General features: G+C 40.6%; 1 protein-coding gene across 1 annotated transcript in view; it reads right to left on the bottom strand.

Moving 5' to 3' along the window:
* The window catches only part of chd6 (chromodomain helicase DNA binding protein 6), a 255,681-nt gene that overhangs the window by 68,384 nt on the left and 166,820 nt on the right, over positions 1 to 20,477 (bottom strand). Inside the window, exons 9-14 of the mRNA XM_034165956.1 lie at positions 19,895 to 20,012; positions 17,402 to 17,488; positions 17,163 to 17,300; positions 1,663 to 1,784; positions 1,108 to 1,351; positions 425 to 601 (exon numbers count right to left, since the gene is read on the bottom strand). Of these exons, the coding sequence (XP_034021847.1) occupies positions 425 to 601; positions 1,108 to 1,351; positions 1,663 to 1,784; positions 17,163 to 17,300; positions 17,402 to 17,488; positions 19,895 to 20,012 (886 nt within the window). The remainder of the gene's footprint in view (positions 1 to 424; positions 602 to 1,107; positions 1,352 to 1,662; positions 1,785 to 17,162; positions 17,301 to 17,401; positions 17,489 to 19,894; positions 20,013 to 20,477) is intronic.

Below are 20,477 nucleotides of genomic sequence, written 5' to 3'. Positions count from 1 at the left end.
GCTATGCATTAATAGCTGGTGGGACTGGGACAATGCAGATGGAGTGTCTTGTCCACACACACAGATCGGGAGCATAGCCAACAATCAAACCCAGGTCTATATACTGTCTTGGTGGCCCAACTCCAATCCTATTGATCTACCTTAAGCATTGGATCTAAAATTTTGCTCTTGGCTGGTGACATTGACTTTAATCAATTTTTCTGAAAAAATAAACCACTTTGTCCTTGGTTGACATTTCCACTGTCTCCAAATCAGATCAAACGTTTTTGAGTTCTGTTGTTCACTCACATACACACAGGACCAAAAGCAACACCCTCAGAATGCACTACCACATGCACATGTGTATATATATTAAAATAAACATTTTGGAGATGGAACTGCCCTGGTGATGAAAATTAAGCAACTGTCAAACACACACACGGACCAGGTTCATGAGTTTGAGTCCCTCCAGCAGCTTGCAGTTCCTGTTCTTCAGTCGATGAGCTTCATCGATCACCACACAGCGCCAGTGCAGCTTCTTCAGTTCCGGACAGTCGGCCATGATCATCTCAAAGGTGGTGATCACCCCGTGGAACTTCAGCACACCAGGGATGGTGTTACTCTAGTGGAGGGGTTAGAAAAAAAAAAAAACTCGTCACTTTATTCATCATTGTGAAAGTCGTACAGTTCATGTCTCTCACATGGCAGTAACATCCTGCAGCTTGTTTCAGCTCCCTGTTTTTCCTTTTCTACCGCTCCAAAGTTAATTTCTTTCATCTGCAGCAGATCTTAAGTGTGACCAGGATTAATATTTTCATCCTCCAGGATAATTACAGAAAGCCAAATGAGCACTTGTGAAGGTGACACGTGTACAATAGACAGGGTACATAAAGTCATGAGATCTGCAGCGCTCACAAAAATCAAACACAAACAACACATAATAAAACACCGTGTCACAAAGCAGCTAATCAGATCTCAAACACGACACCTTATCACATGAACACAGACAAAACCGCCACCTCAGCCTGGACATGCAGATCCATTTCAAACATATCTCACAGCCGAGTCATTCAGTGGGTGATGAATGAACAAAGTATCATTTCTGGCTAATCAGTCATCAGCACCTACCTGTGAGTCTCGGTAAAACATCTCGTACTGCAGAATCATCTGCCGGCTAATCTGAGAGCCGTGATAGACAATGACGTTCATGTGCGTCCAGGTACGGAACTCTCTCTCCCAGTTGGTGATTGTGGACAAGGGGGCGATGATGAGGAAGGGCCCACGGATCCCCATGCTGAAGATCTCATACAGAAAGGTGATGGACTGGATGGTTTTTCCCAAACCCATTTCATCCGCCAGGATACAGTTTTTTCTAAAAAGAGGAAAAATGACAGAGTACTGAGTGATAAACAAGGGCAACTTTTAGTTTGGTTAAAGCGCCCTCCTGCCGTTGTTCTCTTGTTTGGCGCGAGCCGTGTGTTTGGGATAGTACAGGTTTGATTTTTACAACTCTTTCATCAAAATCCTTTTGGAATTCTTATATGAAATTGTTCAAGTTAATTCAACATTTCCTGAGACATGTTTTGTTTCAGCTAATAAATTTAACTTTGTTGACTGCTCAGTGAGCGTGTACGAACCTGTTAAACTGTGTGAGTAACTTTAACTGTGTTTCTGTGGACCCACCTGTTGTACCAGTTGAATAGCAACCAGTTCATTCCCTCTAACTGGTATTCTCTGAGCTGGTTTCCATTGCGGTAATCCCTGGACAGCTCCAACTTCTGCCATTTTTCTGGAGGAGGACGCTCCTAAAATATTCAACACACAAATATTCATCGATCACTCTCACACTCTACAAAATAAATAAAAATAAAACAATGAGGTCTTGCCCTAAGTGAAGGAGTTCCAGTACCTCGGGGTCTTGTTTGCGAGTGAGGGATCAATGGATTGTGAGATTAGCCGGAGAATTGGTGCAGCAGGGACAGTGTTGCATTCGCTCGACCGTACTATTGTGATAAAAAGGGAGCTAAGCCAAAAGGTGAAGCTCTCGATCTACTGGTCAATCTTCGTTTCTACTCTCACCTATGGTCAGGAGAGTTGGGTCATGACCGAAAGAACTAGATCGCGGGTACAAGCACTGAAATGGGCTTCCTCAGGAGGGTGGCTGGTGTCTCCCTTAGAGATAGGGTGAGAAGTTCGGTCATCCGTGGGGAGATTGGAGTAGAGCCGCTGCTCCTTCATGTTGAAAGGAGCCAGCTGATGTGGTTCGGGTATCTGGTAAGGATGCCCCCTAAGCGTGTCCCTAGGGAGGTGTTTCAGGCATGTCCATCTGGGAGGAGACCCCAGGGAAGACCCAGGACTAGGTGAAGAGATTATATCTTCACACTGGTCTGGGAACACCTCGATATAGCCCAGTCAGAGGTGACTAATGTAGCCCAGGAAAGGGAAGTTTGGTGTCCTCTGCTGGAGCTGTTGCCCCTGCAACCCGATCTCGGATAAGTGGTTGAAAATGAGTGAGTGAGTGAAAAATAAAACAATAAAAATACACATTTTATTTTTAGTTTCAAAAATATAGTCAGAAAATGTATTAATTAGTTATCAAAAAAAAAAAACACTTAAGATTTGCTACAGATTCTAAAAGTAAATCTGAATTAGCCGAACGCATTAAACACAATTATTAAATGTCAAATCATGTCTCAATAACTACCACGTTTTGTTTTTAATCTTTATGATTCAAAAAGAAGGTTGTACCAATCTTTGTTAATGTAACAGAGAACAGACACAAATCCATAAGTTTCCCAAACAATCAAACTATATTTTTAAAAGTGCAACAAACAGGTTCAGAGGGGCCCCAATGCTGCCCCTCATTCGACTGGCCAAGACAGCTGCCACCCTGAAAATATTGCTAAACGTTAACTCCATATGGACAATGATTTTTGCTGACATGTCAAGTCTTTTCCAAAATATAAGCAACTGTTGTGTGGGCTGCTGAAGAGGAGGTACTGCTGGCCCACCACCAGAGGGCGCCCTGCCTGTTGGCACTTTTCAGGCTCCAGAGGGCGCACTGGCCAGGTGGATCCTCCAGTTGCATCGTTTGGCTGTCAGCTGTCATTCATCACTCATCACTTCATTCCATAAAAGCCTGGGAAAGACACCATAACTCTGCCGAGTTATCAGCTTACCACGCAGGTAAACCAAATCAGCCGTTTTGTGCCGTACGCACATTCATTGTTACTGAAGTCTTTGCAGTTGTGACTTATACTTGCAGCTTGTAGCCGAGTTTGTGGAAGTTGGAGGAGTTGGCGTCTCCACTCCTCACTTCTGACTTACTAAAAGTATAACAACTGACACTGCATGTCCTCCAGTTTTTCCTCTGCACTCTGGGAGTATTTGGATTTATTCCTACAAGAGGATTTCTGTGAGTTGCTGACTGTTTGCTGGGTGTTCACACACCCACCCTAACCTGTTTTTGTTCCTGCCAGCAGTACCGGGTCTGACAGCCACAGGCGGTGGCCACCTGGGGGAATCGGGACTTGGCGGCTCTTCTCTGGATAGGCGTCTCCTATCCTCGGGCCTGTCCACGCGTCACCCTTTTGGTTACTGATTGACTTAAGCATATTTGGTTGTGTTGCACATTTGCATAATAAATTGTCATTTATTTGAATTCCTATTGGCCGTTCATTTACGCCCCCTGGCGTGGGTCCGTGCATTTCACTTTCCCAACAAGCAACTATTTCAATGTGCTGAATCAAGGTTATTTGAGGTTCAAGGTCTAAGCAAAAGGTCAATTTCAATGTATTTTCATTATGTAGCGCCACATCACAACAAAGTTGCCTCAAGGCGCTTCACACAAGTAAGGTCTAACTTTACCAACCCCCAGAGCAAGCACACAGGTGACAGTGGTAAGGAAAAACTCCCTCTGATGATTTGAGGAAGAAACATCAAGCAGATCAGACTTAAAGGGGTGATCCTCTGCTTGGGCCATGCTACCGACATGATTTACAAAACAATTTACAAAACAAATATACAGGAAATTTTGCTGGTGCACAGGATGGGAGGGTTGCAGAAGTAGACACCACACACATCTCTGGATGGAGCCGCAACTCAAACAATGAGAAAAAGCAGAATCAGGCATCAGAAAGACAACAAATACAGTATAATTTGTCAGCATTAAGCAACAAGAAAAACAGAAGAAAAACTAAGATGATTGCTGGCCACTAGCCCTAAACTTCACTGAAAGACCCAGACTGAAAGAAACAAAAGGTCAGGTGCAAAGCCACAGATCTTCCCCTGTCCTTTGGCATAGAGATCTTTTTTGTACTCCTTATACAACCCAAATTCCAATGAAGTTGGAACGTTGTGTAAAATGTAAATAAAAATAAAATACAATGATTTGCAAATCCTCTTCAACCTATATTCAATTGAATACACCACAAAAACAAGATATTTAATGTTCAAACTGATAAACTTAATTGTTTTTGTGGAACTATTTGCTCATTTTGAAATGGATGCCTGCAACACGTTTCAAAAAAGCTGGGATAGTGGTATGTTCACCACTGTGTTACATCACCTTTCCTTCTAACAACACTCAGTGTTTGGGAACTGAGGACACTAATTGTTGATGTTTTGTAGGTGGAATTCTTTCTCATTCTTGCTTGACAGAATGGGAAAGAATTCTGGGATCTCCGTTGTCATATTTTGCGCTTCATAAAGCGCCACACATTTTCAATGGTGTGGACTGCAGGCAGGCCAGTCTAGTACCCGCACTCTTACTACGAAGCCACGCTGTTGTAACACGTGCAGAATGTGGTTTGGCATTTTCTTGCTGAAATAAGCAGGGACGTCCCTGAATAAGACGTTGCTTGGATGGCAGCATGTGTTACTCCAAAACCTGGATGTACCTTTCAGCATTGATGGTGCCATCACAGATGTGTAAGTTGCCCATGCCAATGGGCACTAACACACCCCCATACCATCACAGATGCTGGCTTTTAAACTTTGCACTGGTAACAATTTGGGTGGTCTTTTTCCTCTTTTGTCCAGAGGACACAACGTCCATGATTTCCAAAAACAATATGAAATGTGGACTCATCAGACCACAGCACACTTTGCATCTGTCCATTTAAAATGAGCTCAGGCCCAGAGAAGGCAGTGGTGTTTCTGGATGTCGATGTATGGCTTTCACTTTGCATGGTAGAGTTTTAACTCGCACTTGTAGATGTAGCGACGAACTGTGTTAACTGACAATGGTTTTCTGAAGTGTTCCTGAGCCCATGCAGTAATGACCGAGTCACACGGCACATGACGATTCCTGAACAAAGGGAAAAAGTAAAAAAGTCATAATTTGTTGAGAAAATGTGGAAAGAGCTTTATCACCGAACAGCCTGCGAAGCAAGAGCGCAAAAGGGACGAAAGAGGAACTTAACAAAACTGAAGCTAACGATCTCTGCGCTTTAAACGAAATGCACCTGAATGAATGAATGAATGAATGAATGAATGAATGAATGAATGAATGAATGAAAACTGTTTATTTCGAACATTTGATACAACAACAATTACAAGCTAGATCAGTAAAGACAACAACAAAAAAGTTCCTACTGTGTACCCAACATGTCCGAAAAGGGGTAGGGTGAAGCATCAGCTTATTTATCCCTACCCCTTCTTCCCCACAACCAGTAATACCCTTTGCCACATATACACATAAATTCCTACACACCTAAACCGATATCAATATATATATATATACATATATATACACACACATACATATACACATCAACATACACATATATACACATATACATATATACACATATATATACACAAACATAAATATACACCTACACATACCTACTTACATACAAAATACTATATATTTACAAGCTGAAGCAAACAACAAAAACACCCTAACCCTCATTACCCTTCCTCCTCCCTATACCCAGAAAAAACCATATTTTGTACCGCTGTTTGAACTGGTTCATGCTTGGACATTGCTTGAGCCCCACTCCCAATCTGTTCCACATCCTCACCCCACAGACAGAAATACAGAAACCTTTTAATGTTGTTCGTGCCCACTGATGCTTTAAATTAAATTTCCCCCTCAGACTGTAATCCCCTGATCTGTTAAAAAACATATTTTTAATATTTGCTGGAAGTAAATTGTTTATTGCTTTATACACAATTTGTACTGTTTGAAAATGAACCAAGTCTGTGAATTTTAAGAATTTGGATTGTAAAAATAGTGGATTTGTATGATCTCTATAGCCAGTATTATGAATAATTCTTATAGCTCTTTTCTGCATTACTGATAGTGATTGTGTTGTACCTTTATAAGTATTACCCCATACCTCTGCACAGTACTGTAAATATGGTAAAACCAGTGAGCAGTAAAGAATGCGGAGTGAGTTGTGGTCCAGAATATGTTTCGCTTGTTTAGAACTGAAATGCTTCTTGACAGTTTACTTTGTATATGTTTTATATGAGTCTTCCAGTTTATCTTATCATCTATTATCACCCCCAGAAACTTATTTTCATGTACCCTTTCAATATCTACCCCCTCGACTTGTAACTGAACCTGTATATCTGTATTACAATAGCCAAATAACATGTATTTTGTTTTACTTAAGTTTAATGATAATTTATTTCTGTCAAACCATATTTTCAATTTTCCCATTTCTATACTGATCCTCCTCAGTAACTCCTGCAAATCCCCCCCTGAACAAAAAATGCTTGTGTCATCTGCAAATAATACTAATTTTAATATTTTGGAAACATTGACAATATCATTTATATAAATTAGAAACAGTTTTGGACCCAATACTGACCCCTGTGGGACGCCACAAGCATTGTCCAAGCATGATGATGTATATTCCCCCAACTTCACAAACTGTTTTCTGTTACTTAAGTAGCTTCTCACCCAGTGCAACACCAACCCCCTAATCCCATACTGTTCAAGTTTATTGATTAATATGTCATGATTAATTGTATCAAAAGCCTTTTTAAGATCTATAAATATTCCAACTGAATGTAATTTGTGGTCTATGGCGTTTGTAATCTCCTCAACTGATTCTATTAATGCAAGTGATGTTGAACTATGTGCTCTGAATCCATATTGACTATCAGTAAGTAATTTATGTTTATTTATGAATTTGTCTAATCTATTATTGAATAACTTTTCTAATAATTTGGAAAATTGTGGAAGCAAAGAAACAGGTCTATAATTTGTGAAGTGGTGTCTATCCCCAGTCTTATACAGCGGCACAACCTTAGCTATTTTCATTTGATTGGGAAATTTACCGGTTTGAAATGATAAGTTACAGATGTATGTTAATGGTTCTACAATCCATTCAATGACCTGTTTTACCACCACCATATCAATTTCATTTAAATCGGTAGATGTTTTATATTTACAATTATTCACAATGTCTATAATTTCATTTCCATCCACTGCTGTGAGGAACATTGAACAGGGATTTCTTTCTATGAGATTATTATCCAAATCCTCAGGTTGGGAATCGGGAATTTTTTCTGCCAAGCTTGGTCCAATATTTACAAAAAAATTATTAAAACCGTTGACTACCTCATCCTTATTTTCCTTCTTGACATTATTATCAATGAAATACTGAGGGTAACTCTGTTTTTTATTACCATTTTTGATAATGCTATTTAATATATCCCATATTCCTTTAATATTGTTTTTGTTATTATATAATATGTTACTATAATATTCCTTCCTACATACCCGTATAATATTAGTTAATCTATTTTTGTATTTCTTATATCTATTTTCTGCCTCTTTAGTCTTTAGTTTTATGAATTCTCTATACAGTGTATTTTTCTTATTACATGCATTTCGTAACCCTTTCGTCATCCATGGTCGAGCTTGGATTTTTTGTTTTCTGTAGTCTTGTTTAATTGGACAATTTTTATCATATAATGATGTAAATATTTGTAAAAAAGTTTCATATGCACTATCAACATCACTTTCACTGTATACCTTTTCCCAGTTTTGCTCCTGTAAATCCTTCTTTAGTGTGTTCATGTTTTCCTCTGTCCGCACTCGCCTGTATTTTATTTTCTCCTCTGGCTGATTCCGCCGATGGTTTCTATTATAAACGATGAAAACTGGTAGATGATCACTAATGTCATTGATTAATAATCCACTCACAGTGTTATTCTCAATATCATTGCTGAATATATTATCAATTAAGGTGGCACTATGGGATGTAATTCTGCTTGGCCTGGTGATTTTTGGATATAAACTCATACTGTACATTATACTGATAAATTCATCTGTTATTTTATGCTTATTTGGATTGAGCAGATCAATATTTAAGTCACCACAAATGAACACAGTTTTTTGATTAGTTTTTGAGAACATTTTTCCCATACAGTCAGTGAATGTTTCAATACTAGATCCTGGTGCTCTATATATACAGCTGACCAATACATTTTTGCTTTTTTCTTCACATATTTCAATAGTTATACATTCTAATAAGTTATCAATCACAGTTGTCATATTGTCTACTATTTTATAATCCATGTTCTTATCCACATACACAGCCACTCCTCCTCCACTCTTATTCTTTCTGTTTACACAATTAAATTCATATCCATCCAGTTCAAAATCCATTCCTTTATCTTCATTGATCCATGTTTCTGATATAGCAATTATGTTAAATATTTTTTTAAACTGACTTAAATATTCTTTAATGTTGTTAAAGTTTGCATATAGACTTCTGCTGTTGAAATGGATTATTGATAATTTGTTATCCGTTTTAATGATCCGATTAAACTGTTCATCTGTATAATAGCAACAACTGTCATTGATATTTGAGAAGAAATTATTGTCTGGGTCTATATCGTGCTCCAAGTCCAGTACATTGTGGTCTGTGTATTTAAATGTTCTCAGTTCTACTTTTCCATGATCAGCAATCCTTTGAGTTATATCCTTCTTGTCTCCAGATGTAGATGAATAGGTAGTAGATGAATAGGTTCCTCTGGTCTGTGTCATGGTGTTGTGATGTGTTTGTGTCCTCATACCTTATTGGTCATATCTGTCCAGATCCTCGCTTTAAGAAACACTATTGTTCATATTTGTCCAGCTCCTCGATGTTCCTTATTGCCATGACTTTTGCTTGTTCTGGTGATCCGTTCAGTTTGATGAATATTTTACAGTTTGAAGTCCATGTGTGCTGGATTTTTCCCTGTTTCTTCAAGAAGCGTGCTTTCCTGGCGATGTCGGCATTCCGTTTGGTGAGATGTTCATTGATGAATACGTTTGTCCCTTTCAGTTTTCTTCCTTGTTTTAACAGTGCTGTTTTGTGTTTTCTGTTGATGAATCTCATGATGACGGTTCGTTTATCACCGTCATTTCTCCGGGGCAGAGGGTGGCACGCTTCAATGTTATTTAAATCCATTTCTATACCTTTAGATAGGAGGAAATCAGCAACCTGTTTTTCCACAGAGCTGACCTCCTGTTCACTGGGCTCCCCTCCGCTCTCATCTGTTACCGCCCGTGCGTAGGACCGTGGTTTGATATGAAGACCTGTGATGATGACGTCGTTGATTCTGGTGTACTGCTCCAATTCAGCCACTCTATTTTCCAGCTGCACCAGATGCCGGTCTTTCTCGGCATTCTGGAGCCGTAATGCCTTCACCTCCTCCACCAGATCCATGATTGATTTCTGTTGCTGCTTCACAACAGAAATCTCCTCTGATAAAAAGTCCAGAGCCACCTGGAGCCACAGCTGGAGCAGTGTGTGTCTGCATCTCTGAGTTGCAGGACTCGGTGCCGGGACAGCGCTCATAGTGTCGAGTGCTGGAGAAACTGCAAACAGAAGCTGTGGAGATCTGTGCGCACGTCAGTGGGTCCACCTGCTTCGGTTCCTGGTCCAGAACAAAAGAAGGATCATCTCCTTCATCATCCGTCTTGGTCCAATTAAAAAAACAAAACAAAAAAAAACCTCTGATGTGCCGTGGTCACTGCTGTATCACTGTATTACGTGACTAAGCCATATATATTGATTTATAACAGAAAAGTGTCAAAAGCAGGAATAAATATAAGTGTAAAGATGATTGAATATATCAGAGCAGTAAATTGATCAGTCCGTGTGAATGCGGATTGACTCCCCATGTGCGGCTATTTCAACCAGCTGCAGCTGAGCCACAACGTGAATTCTGCCTTCCAGAACAGCTCTTTATATAATCTTTTGAATTATCTACCTGTTGCCACATGTACATAAAGGCTGGATTGTCATTCCGACACTCATATTGTTATATTTAATAAAAAAAAAAATAAGCGCACAGCAGCTGCTGCTGCCGCTAATGCTGCATTCAAGTACCGTCGGAAATTACACAAGTTTTTTGTTTTTTCAAATTCAGCAGTTGCTTGTGGCTAAATAATTAACTGTATCCACACAAAAGATGAATTCTTACCTATATAAGGTGCCTGAGCCCGTTGAAGCTGACCCCCCACCCAGCTAAAAAAATCCAAGCAAACAGGCTGAGTTTGCCCTGTAATTTCCGATGATACCCAAACGCAGCAGCCTCAGCGCTCACAAACCGGCTTCTGCACTGCGTGAAAAGATTCAGCTGGTCAAACGAAGTCCAACTAAACAGTAACATTCCAAAAACGAAACAAATGATTAAAAAACATCAAGAACAACAGCAAACGAACACTGGGCGAACTGAGGTTTTCGCTGCCCTTCGTTCAAGTTTTTCAACAGTTGAAAAATACTGACAAAGCGCCACCTGCAGGAACAAAGCTGCTCGCAGGTGAAACGATGCCCATGAAAGTCAACAAAAGTCCAGATTTCTTGTTCCGTTAGGGTGTCACTTGGCCATAAGATCCTTTAAACAATGATGTCGTTTTTAATGCAGTGCCACCTGATGGATCGAAGGTCACGGACATTCAACGTTGGTTTTCGGCCTTGTCGCTTACGTGTAGAAAGTTCTCCAGATTCTCTGAATCTTCTGATTATATTATGGACTGTAAATGATGGAATTCCTAAATTCCTTGCAATTGAACATTGAGAAACATTGTTCTTAAACTGTTGGACAATTTTTTCACACAGTTGTTCACAAAGTGCTGATCCTCACCCCATCTTTGCTTGTGAACGGCTGAGGCTTTTGGAGATGCTCCTTTTATTCCAAATCATGACACTCAGCTGTTTCCAATTAACTTGTTCACCTGTGGAATGTTCCAAACAGATGTTCTTTGAACATTCATTAACTTTCCCAGTCTTCTGTTGCCCCTGTCCCAGCTTTTCTGAAATGTGTTGCAAGCATCCATTTCAAACTGAGCAAATATTTGCACAAAAACAAAAAAACCTATCAGTTTGAACATTAAATATCTTGTCTTTGTGGTGTATTCAATTGAATACAGGATGAAGAGGATTTGCAAATCATTGCATTGTTTTTATTTACATTTCACATAACGTACCAACTTCATTGGAACTGGGGTTGTAGCTTGCGGAAGTCACGTTAACAACATACCACGCCTTTCTTAAAAAATAAGATATCTCACTGTTCCACATTAAAAATATTTTAAAGGTCATGGTCAGTGTGACGAGGAAAGAAATTAGCCAATGAACTGAGTAATATTGACTGAACAATGCCTTAGCTGTTAAAATATATTATGCCCCAAAAAAATTCACAAGTGTGCGTTCTGACCTCTCACCCTCTGGCTACACACCTGCACAATCTCTGTGAGGAGCATGATATGAGACAGAAGATGAAGAAAACTTATTTATGTATAAAGCACTATTTGATGGATCAGTCCAAAGTTTAAACAATCAGAATCAGAAGAGCCTTTACTTACCAAGTATCTACAAGAAATAGAAGGAATTTGACTCTGGTTTGAACTGTACTCTCTCTGTACAAGCATGTATAAATATATACTAAACACTAAATAATTCACAATAAAAATAAATAAAAATAAAAAATAAAAATAAAATATGCGATAAAAAAAATATGTGCAAAGGTGTGCAGACAAACAGACTGAGTTATACATGAGGTATATGAATCAGTGAGTTTTTTTGGCAAACGTGCCATCCACCAGAAACAGCCTTGGTGTGTATTTGAAGCAAAGGAAAGCATAAATATGATTTTCACACTGCGGGTGTGTATGCCACTGCGGGCACTGTGCTATGAAACAGAGCAAGACTGATGGAAATTGCTGAACATCTGTGCGACGAAAACAGATTTGGTGCATATTTAAAAAGAAAGAGTGTTCCTGTACTTTTAAAATGTTACATCAATCAATCAATCAATCAACTTTTTTCTTATATAGCGCCAGATCACAACAAACAGTTGCCCCAAGGCGCTCCATATTGCAAGGCAAGGCCATACAATAACCATGAAAAACCCCAACGGTCAAAACGACCCCCTATGAGCAAGCACTTGGCCACAGTGGGAAGGAAAAACTCCCTTTTAACAGGAAGAAACCTCCAGCAGAACCAGGCTCAGGGAGGGGCAGTCTTCTGCTGAGACTGGTTGGGGCTGAGGGAAAGAACCAGGAAAAAGACATGCCGAGAAGGGGGGCAGAGATCGATCACTAATGATTAAATGCAGAGTGATGCATACGGAGCAAAAAAAGAAAGAAACAGTGCATCATGGGAACCCCCCCACAGTCTACGTCTAAAGCAACATAACCAAGGGATGGTCCAGGGTCACCCGATCCAGCCCTAACTATAAGCCTTAGCGAAAAGGAAAGTTTTAAGCCAAATCTTAAAAGTAGAGAGGGTATCTGTCTCCCTGATCTGAATTGGGAGCTGGTTCCACAGGAGAGGAGCCTGAAAGCTAAAGGCTCTGCCTCCCATTCTACTCTTACAAACCCTAGGAACTACAAGTAAGCCCGCAGTCTGAGAGCGAAGCGCTCTAATGGGGTAATATGGTACTACGAGGTCCCTAAGATAGGATGGGACCTGATTATTCAAAACCTTATAAGTAAGAAGAAGACTTTTAAATTCTATTCTAGAATTAACAGGAAGCCAATGAAGAGAGGCCAACACGGGTGAGATATGCTCTCTCCTGCTAGTCCCCGTCAGTACTCTAGCTGCAGCATTCTGAACCAACTGAAGGCTTTTTAGGGAACTTTTAGGACAACCTGATAATAATGAATTACAATAGTCCAGCCTAGAGGAAATAAATGCATGAATTAGTTTTTCAGCATCACTCTGAGACAAGACCTTTCTGATTTTAGAGATATTGCGTAAATGCAAAAAGGCAGTCCTACATATTTGTTTAATATGCGCTTTGAATGACATATCCTGATCAAAAATAACTCCAAGATTTCTCACAGTATTACTAGAGATCAGGGAAATGCCATCCAGAGTAACGATCTGGTTAGACACCATGCTTCTAAGATTTGTGGGGCCAAGTACAATAGCTTCAGTTTTATCTGAGTTTAAAAGCAGGAAATTAGAGGTCATCCATGTCTTTATGTCTGTAAGACAATCCTGCAGTTTAGCTAATTGGTGTGTATCCTCTGGCTTCATGGATAGATAAAGCTGGGTATCATCTGCGTAACAATGAAAATTTAAGCAATACCGTCTAATAATACTGCCCAAGGGAAGCATGTATAAAGTGAATAAAATTGGTCCTAGCACAGAACCTTGTGGAACTCCATAATTAACTTTAGTCTGTGAAGAAGATTCCCCATTTACATGAACAAACTGTAATCTATTAGACAAATATGATTCAAACCACCGCAGCGCAGTGCCTTTAATACCTATGACATGCTCTAATCTCTGTAATAAAATTTTATGGTCAACAGTATCAAAAGCAGCACTGAGGTCCAACAGAACAAGCACAGAGATAAGTCCACTGTCCGAAGCCATAAGAAGATCATTTGTAACCTTCACTAATGCTGTTTCTGTACTATGATGAATTCTAAAACCTGACAAACTCTTCAAATAGACCATTCCTCTGCAGGTGATCAGTTAGCTGTTTTACAACTACCCTCTCAAGAATCTTTGAGAGAAAAGGAAGGTTGGAGATTGGCCTATAATTAGCTAAGATAGCTGGGTCAAGTGATGGCTTTTTAAGTAATGGTTTAATTACTGCCACCTTAAAGGCCTGTGGTACATAACCAACTAACAAAGATAGATTGATCATATTTAAGATTGAAGCATTAAATAATGGTAGGACTTCCTTGAGCAGCCTGGCAGGAATGGGGTCTAATAAGCATGTTGATGGTTTGGATGAAGTAACTAATGAAAATAACTCAGACAGAACAATCGGAGAGAAAGAGTCTAACCAAATACCGGCATCACTGAAAGCAGCCAAAGATAACGATACATCTTTGGGATGGTTATGAGTAATTTTTTCTCTAATAGTCAAAATTTTGTTAGCAAAGAAAGTCATGAAGTCATCACTAGTTAAAGTTAATGGAATACTCAGCTCAATAGAGCTCTGACTCTTTGTCAGCCTGGCTACAGTGCTGAAAAGAAACCTAGGGTTGTTCTTATTTTCTTCAATTAGTGATGAGTAGAAAGATGTCCTAGCTTCACGGAGGGCTTTCTTATAGAGCAACAAACTCTTTTTCCAGGCTAAGTGAAGATCTTCTAAATTAGTGAGACGCCATTTCCTCTCCAACTTACGGGTTATCTGCTTTAAGCTACGAGTTTGTGAGTTATACCACGGAGTCACACACTTCTGATTTAAAGCTCTCTTTTTCAGAGGAGCTACAGCATCCAAAGTTGTCTTCAATGAGGATGTAAAACTATTGACGAGATACTCTAGCTCCCTTACAGACTTCTAGTGTAATGAAACTTATTCCCCACTGCAGGGTAGTCCATCAGGGTAAATGTAAATGTTATTAAAAAATGATCAGACAGAAGGGAGTTTTCAGGGAATACTGTTAAGTCCTCTATTTCCATACCATAAGTCAGAACAAGAACCAAAATATGATTAAAGTGGTGGGTGGACTCATTTACTTTTTGAGCAAAGCCAATAGAGTCTAATAATAGATTAAATGCAGTGTTGTCATTCTCAGCATCTGTGTGGATGTTAAAATCGCCCACTACAATTATCTTATCTGAGCTAAGCACTAAGTCAGACAAAAGGTCTGAAAATTCACAGAGAAACTCACAGTAACGACCAGGTGGACGATAGATAATAACAAATAAAACTGGTTTTTGGGACTTCCAATTTGGATGGACAAGACTAAGAGACAAGCTTTCAAATGAATTAAAGCGCTGTCTAGGTTTTTGATTAATTAATAAGCTGGAATGGAAGATTGCTGCTAATCCTCCGCCCCGGCCCGTGCTACGAGCATTCTGACAGTTAGTGTGACTCGGGGGTGTTGACTCATTTAAACTAACATATTCATCCTGCTGTAACCAAGTTTCTGTTAGGCAGAATAAATCAATACGTTGATCAATTATTATATCATTTACCAACAGGGACTTAGAAGAAAGAGACCTAATGTTTAATAGACCACATTTAACTGTTTTAGTCTGTGGTGCAATTGAAGGTGCTATATTATTTTTTCTTTTTGAATTTTTATGCTTAAATAGATTTTTGCTAGTTATTGGTGGTCTGGGAGCAGGCACCGTCTCTACGGGGATGGGGTAATGAGGGGATGGCAGGGGGAGAGAAGCTGCAGAGAGGTGTATAAGACCACAGCTCTGCCTCCTGGTCCCAACGCTAGACAGTCACAGTTTGGAGGATCCAAAAAAATTGGCCAGATTTCTAGAAATGAGAGCTGCTCCCTCTAAAGTGGGATGGATGCCGTCTCTCCTAACAAGACCAGGTTTTCCCCAGAAGCTTTGCCAATTATCAATGAAGCCCACCTCATTTTTTGGACACCACTCAGACAGCCAGCAATTCAAGGAGAACATGCGGCTAAACATGTCACTCCCGGTCTGATTGGGGAGGGGCCCAGAGAAAACAACAGAGTCCGACATTGTTTTTGCAAAGTTACACACCGATTTAATGTTAATTTTAGTGACCTCCGATTGGCGTAACCGAGTGTCATTACTGCCGACGTGAATTACAATCTTACCAAATTTACGCTTAGCCTTAGCCAGCAATTTCAAATGTCCTTCGATGTCGCCTGCTCTGGCCCCCGGAAGACAATTGACAATGGTTGCTGGTGTTGCTAACTTCACATTTCTCAAAACAGAGTCGCCAATAACCAGAGTTTGATCCTCGGCGGGTGTGTCGTCGAGTGGGGAAAAACGGTTAGAGATGCGAACGGGTTGACGGTGTACACGGGGCTTCTGTTTAGGGCTACGCTTCCTCCTCACAGTCACCCAGTCAGCCTGCTTTCCCGACTGCACGGGATCTGCCAGGGGGGAACTAACGGCGGCTAAGCTACCTTGGTCCGCACCGACTACAGGGGCCTGGCTAGCTGTAGAATTTTCCACGGTGCGGAGCCGAGCCTCCACTTCGCCCAGCCTGGCCTCCAAAGCTACGAATAAGCTGCACTTATTACAAGTACCGTTACTGCTAAAGGAGGCCGAGGAATAACTAAACATTTCACACCCAGAGCAGAAAAGTGCGGGAGAGACAGGAGAAGCCGCCATGCTAAATCGGCTAAGAGCTAGTAGCTACGCTAAGCTAGCGGATTCCCAAAAACACACAAAGTGAATAATGTGCAAATAATCCAGAGGTGATTCAGCAGAAGGAGTGCCCCAATCAAGGCACCAAACAGGCCATGAAGCAGCACAGGCAACGCACGACAACGGTGCTAAAATAAAAAAAAAAAAAAACGAAAGCGTTAGCAAGCTAGTTAGCCTGCCAACGCTAATGAAAGTTAGCTGATAAAAGTGCTCCGTCGCGATGTTTCGACCGTTAGAGGTCTTCCTTAGGCGTTGGAGCACAGTAAAAAGTTAAAAAAAATTAAAAAGTAAAAAAAAGTAAAAAAGTCTTGAAAAAGACTGTTAGTTCAAGTCCAAAGCAGCAGGTAGCAGTCTCTGTGTAAACAGTCCCAACAGAGAGCCCTCCAAAGTTGATCACCTCCCCTCAAGTGATGCTGACAGCGTGTCTCAATGACACGCTGTCACACCTCTGTGTTGAACTCCGCAGCAGCACTTACTGCTGGCATATCAAACAAAGCAAAATGAAACGTGCACTAATTCAGTGGATTGGTTTTAAATTATTAGGTACCAATCAATCACAAAAGAAAGAAAAAGTGCACTGGAACTCTATATATTTGTCTTGCATTCAGGTTTGCTCACCATGTGTCTGAGGTCTGCCGGCAGTTTCTGGATCTCTTCAAATTCTTTGATTTTCTCTGGGTCCAGGTCTTCTTGCAGCTCCCACGTGGCCTCCTCATAAGACAGGCTGCACCACTTAACAAGGTAATGAGTAACCTCCTGCAGCAAGACAAGACTGAGATGGTTATAATCAAAACCATCACACACTGGAGCTACAGCAATTATCACGGCAAAACCACTGGTGGGAGTGTGTCCCCTACCTCCCCCGTCTCTGTGTCTGTGGTAATGGCCACCTCGAGGACTCTGTCCACCTCAACATAATCTGGATTAAACAAATCCTCGTCAGGCTGGAAAGTTAAGAGCAAAGGACAGAATCAGAAACAGTGGAAGTCTGTGCGCAAATTTGGTCTTTCCATTTACACAGGTTTTGTGATTGTGGTCTAAGAACAGGTTTTTATTTCACATGGTCAGGGATTTAGTTAGCTCTGTACCACGCCCACCATGTGCCTGGGAATTCAAAACTAATGTGCACAAAGCCTAGAAGACAGCAGAATGTCAGTGAAACATAAATCCAGATCTGCTCCCAGTGTTGACTTTCGTCTTTAGTTGAAGGCGTTCAGAGCTGTGCGATATGACAAAAATCTATTTCTAGCCACACATCTGGGTCACAGTGGTAACAGACCAAGCAGCTCCTCCCACACTTCCCTATCCTTGGCAAAGTCCTCTCACTCTTCCTGGGGGGATCTCGAGGCATTCCCAAGCCAGCTGGGAAATAAAATCCCTCCAGTGTGTCCTGGGTCTTTCCTGAGGCCTCCTCCCAGTTGGGAAGCATGGGAGACACCCCTCTGCAGACAACCAGAGGGCATCTTCACCAGATGCCTGAACCTCCTCAACTTGCTCCTTTCAATGCAAAGAAGCAGCAGCTCTTCCCAAGAGTCCCTCCCGGATAGTCGAGCTTCTTACCCCGTCTCAGAGTATAAGATCAGATATCCGGCAGACAAACTTCATTTCTGCCCCTTGTACCCTCAACCTTGTTCTTTCAGTCTTTTGGTAAATGTGCCTTCTGTCAAACTATTGCTGAAATTTCACATCATCTTCTTAAGACACAAGGCGGTTCAGCATCCTCTTCTTGATACAGCTTGCGTCCCTCATTTGCACACGCCCGAACATCTTAACTTGGCCACTCGCACGATGTTTCCAAGCCATACAACAAACATCAGCAACACCTCCTGTCTGCTTGTTAGCACCACCGCCACAAAGATATACAACATATCTAGTTTTGCTACAGTCGGCTAAACTTTGCTTTGCAGTCTTAGAGATACCCTCCTATCATAAAAAGAGAAAAAAAATGTACTCCACTCTCTTCTTCTCCTCCTCACTTTTTAAAATACCGGAGGAAACATCTTTCTAACAATGACAGAGATGTTGGCAGGAAGTCATGTTAATGTGCCAACATTTTCTCTGGATTGGTCGAACAGAAATGGTGAAAATTTGCTGAGGCAGGTGAACAAAACATTGCAATACTTGATAATGACATTTTTGAATGGAAGAAATTGAATTATTCAGTTTTTGTTTTTTTTTTGGGGGGGGGGGGGGGGGTAGTTTGTCTAATGTCACAGCAGCCACACTAACTGAGGATTACTCCTGAACTATCGTATACCTCTCAACTGTGAACTTCATACCATTTTTTTTTTCGGACAATACAAGTCACAGGTATATATATATATATATATATATATATATATTTTTTTTTTTTTTACTAGCTTGGGAGGTCCTGCGACTTATATACTGAAAAATCATGCATTTGTTAATAATAATCATCATTTATATAGGAGTTTCCCAGGAACTGAAGCACTACACAAAATAATAATTCGATAATAAAAGCACACTACAACAATGTTTTTTTGTTGTTGTTGTTTTTCCAACACTGTGGGCCAGCAACCCATGTCCATCTGGTGTTTTCTGTTGTCCAAACTGCATCAAATAATGTCCAGCGTGCTGTCTATCCTGTGTTTATTTGTGCATCTTGATTATTTTAGGGATTTAAACATTGCCCCCATGGAAACAGCGTGTTAAAAAGTGAGGTTCCCATAAAGAAAAAAATGTGTGACTTACACCTGAAAATATGTTAAAGAGCAAAAACCATCTAACACAGATGCCAATCATGAATTCTGATCAGGTTCTGGTTTTGAATCATGCACTGAAGTCTGAATTAAGCTTCAATATAAAGGCATTAACCTGGTTACAGTGAAGACGAAGTGAAGAAAAGCAGGCGGACCTTTCTTCATCCCACCTTACTGGTGTCACCACTGTCAGCAAACTTCATCAAAACAGAAATTGTGCAGGAGAAACCACGCAGCTATCTCAGGTTGTCTCCACATATCCCCGATGTGTAGTTCTTTTTTGTTTTAAAGGAGGTGTAAGTCAATGACAACAGAACCCTCAAAGCTTCTGCAGAGCCACCATAAAAAACATTAACACTAACATAATGCTCAGCCTTGGAGAGTTTTACTGGTAGACATAAAAAAAAAGTCACTTTGTTTGTTAAGACAAAAACAAAGCCCCAAAAAGACCAGAAAGCTCAGTGTTCTGGACTCACACATTTGAACTCCAACCACACTGGAGGCCATTTGTCTGCTGGAATATGACTACTACAGAGCTCTTTAACAGAATGTGAAGACCAGTGGACTTCAGACACTGTGTATTCCGTTACGTCGTTTCTGGGACACGACAGCAGACACTGCAGAGGTTACCTCAGTGAACAGGTGCTTCATCTGGGCTTGTTTGGTCCTGAACCGTTTAATCTTCTGATGGATTCTCGGATCTTTCTCGAGCTCTTCCAGCGTGGCCCATTTGCAGTGCAAGTAGGAACTAAAACAACAACAACAACAAAGAACAGACAAGAAGCATTTTCAGACTGTAATAACGGCTTTTTAAAATCAATTCCGCATTGCAGCCATGAATAAATAAAACTCGTGTTCTGATGAGGTAATAACATTAATAAAACTTTAGAGGGCTCTTGTTAAAATGGCAAAATTTTTCCATCTATTAATTTAAAGCCACTCGTAAACATGTGATTGTTTCAGTACCTCGCAACTAGACATGGTCCGATAACTGGTTGCACGGTATACAGCGGTATGAAAAAGCCATGGTATCAAAACCACTAAAATTTTCCGTTATACCGTCCCTATATATATATGAGAGGGGAGATACAGAACTGCAGTCTATTTGTGTGCACTATTTGCGCGCACCACACGCGCACGCACGCACGATGCCATTTCTCAACACTGCACCCAGTGAGTCAAAACTTCCCACATTCTCAAGGAATGTTGGTTT

Source organism: Thalassophryne amazonica, chromosome 3, assembly GCF_902500255.1.
Source record: "Thalassophryne amazonica chromosome 3, fThaAma1.1, whole genome shotgun sequence".
Taxonomy (NCBI): Eukaryota; Metazoa; Chordata; class Actinopteri; order Batrachoidiformes; family Batrachoididae; genus Thalassophryne; species Thalassophryne amazonica.
This window is presented reverse-complemented; position numbering and strand designations above follow the sequence as displayed.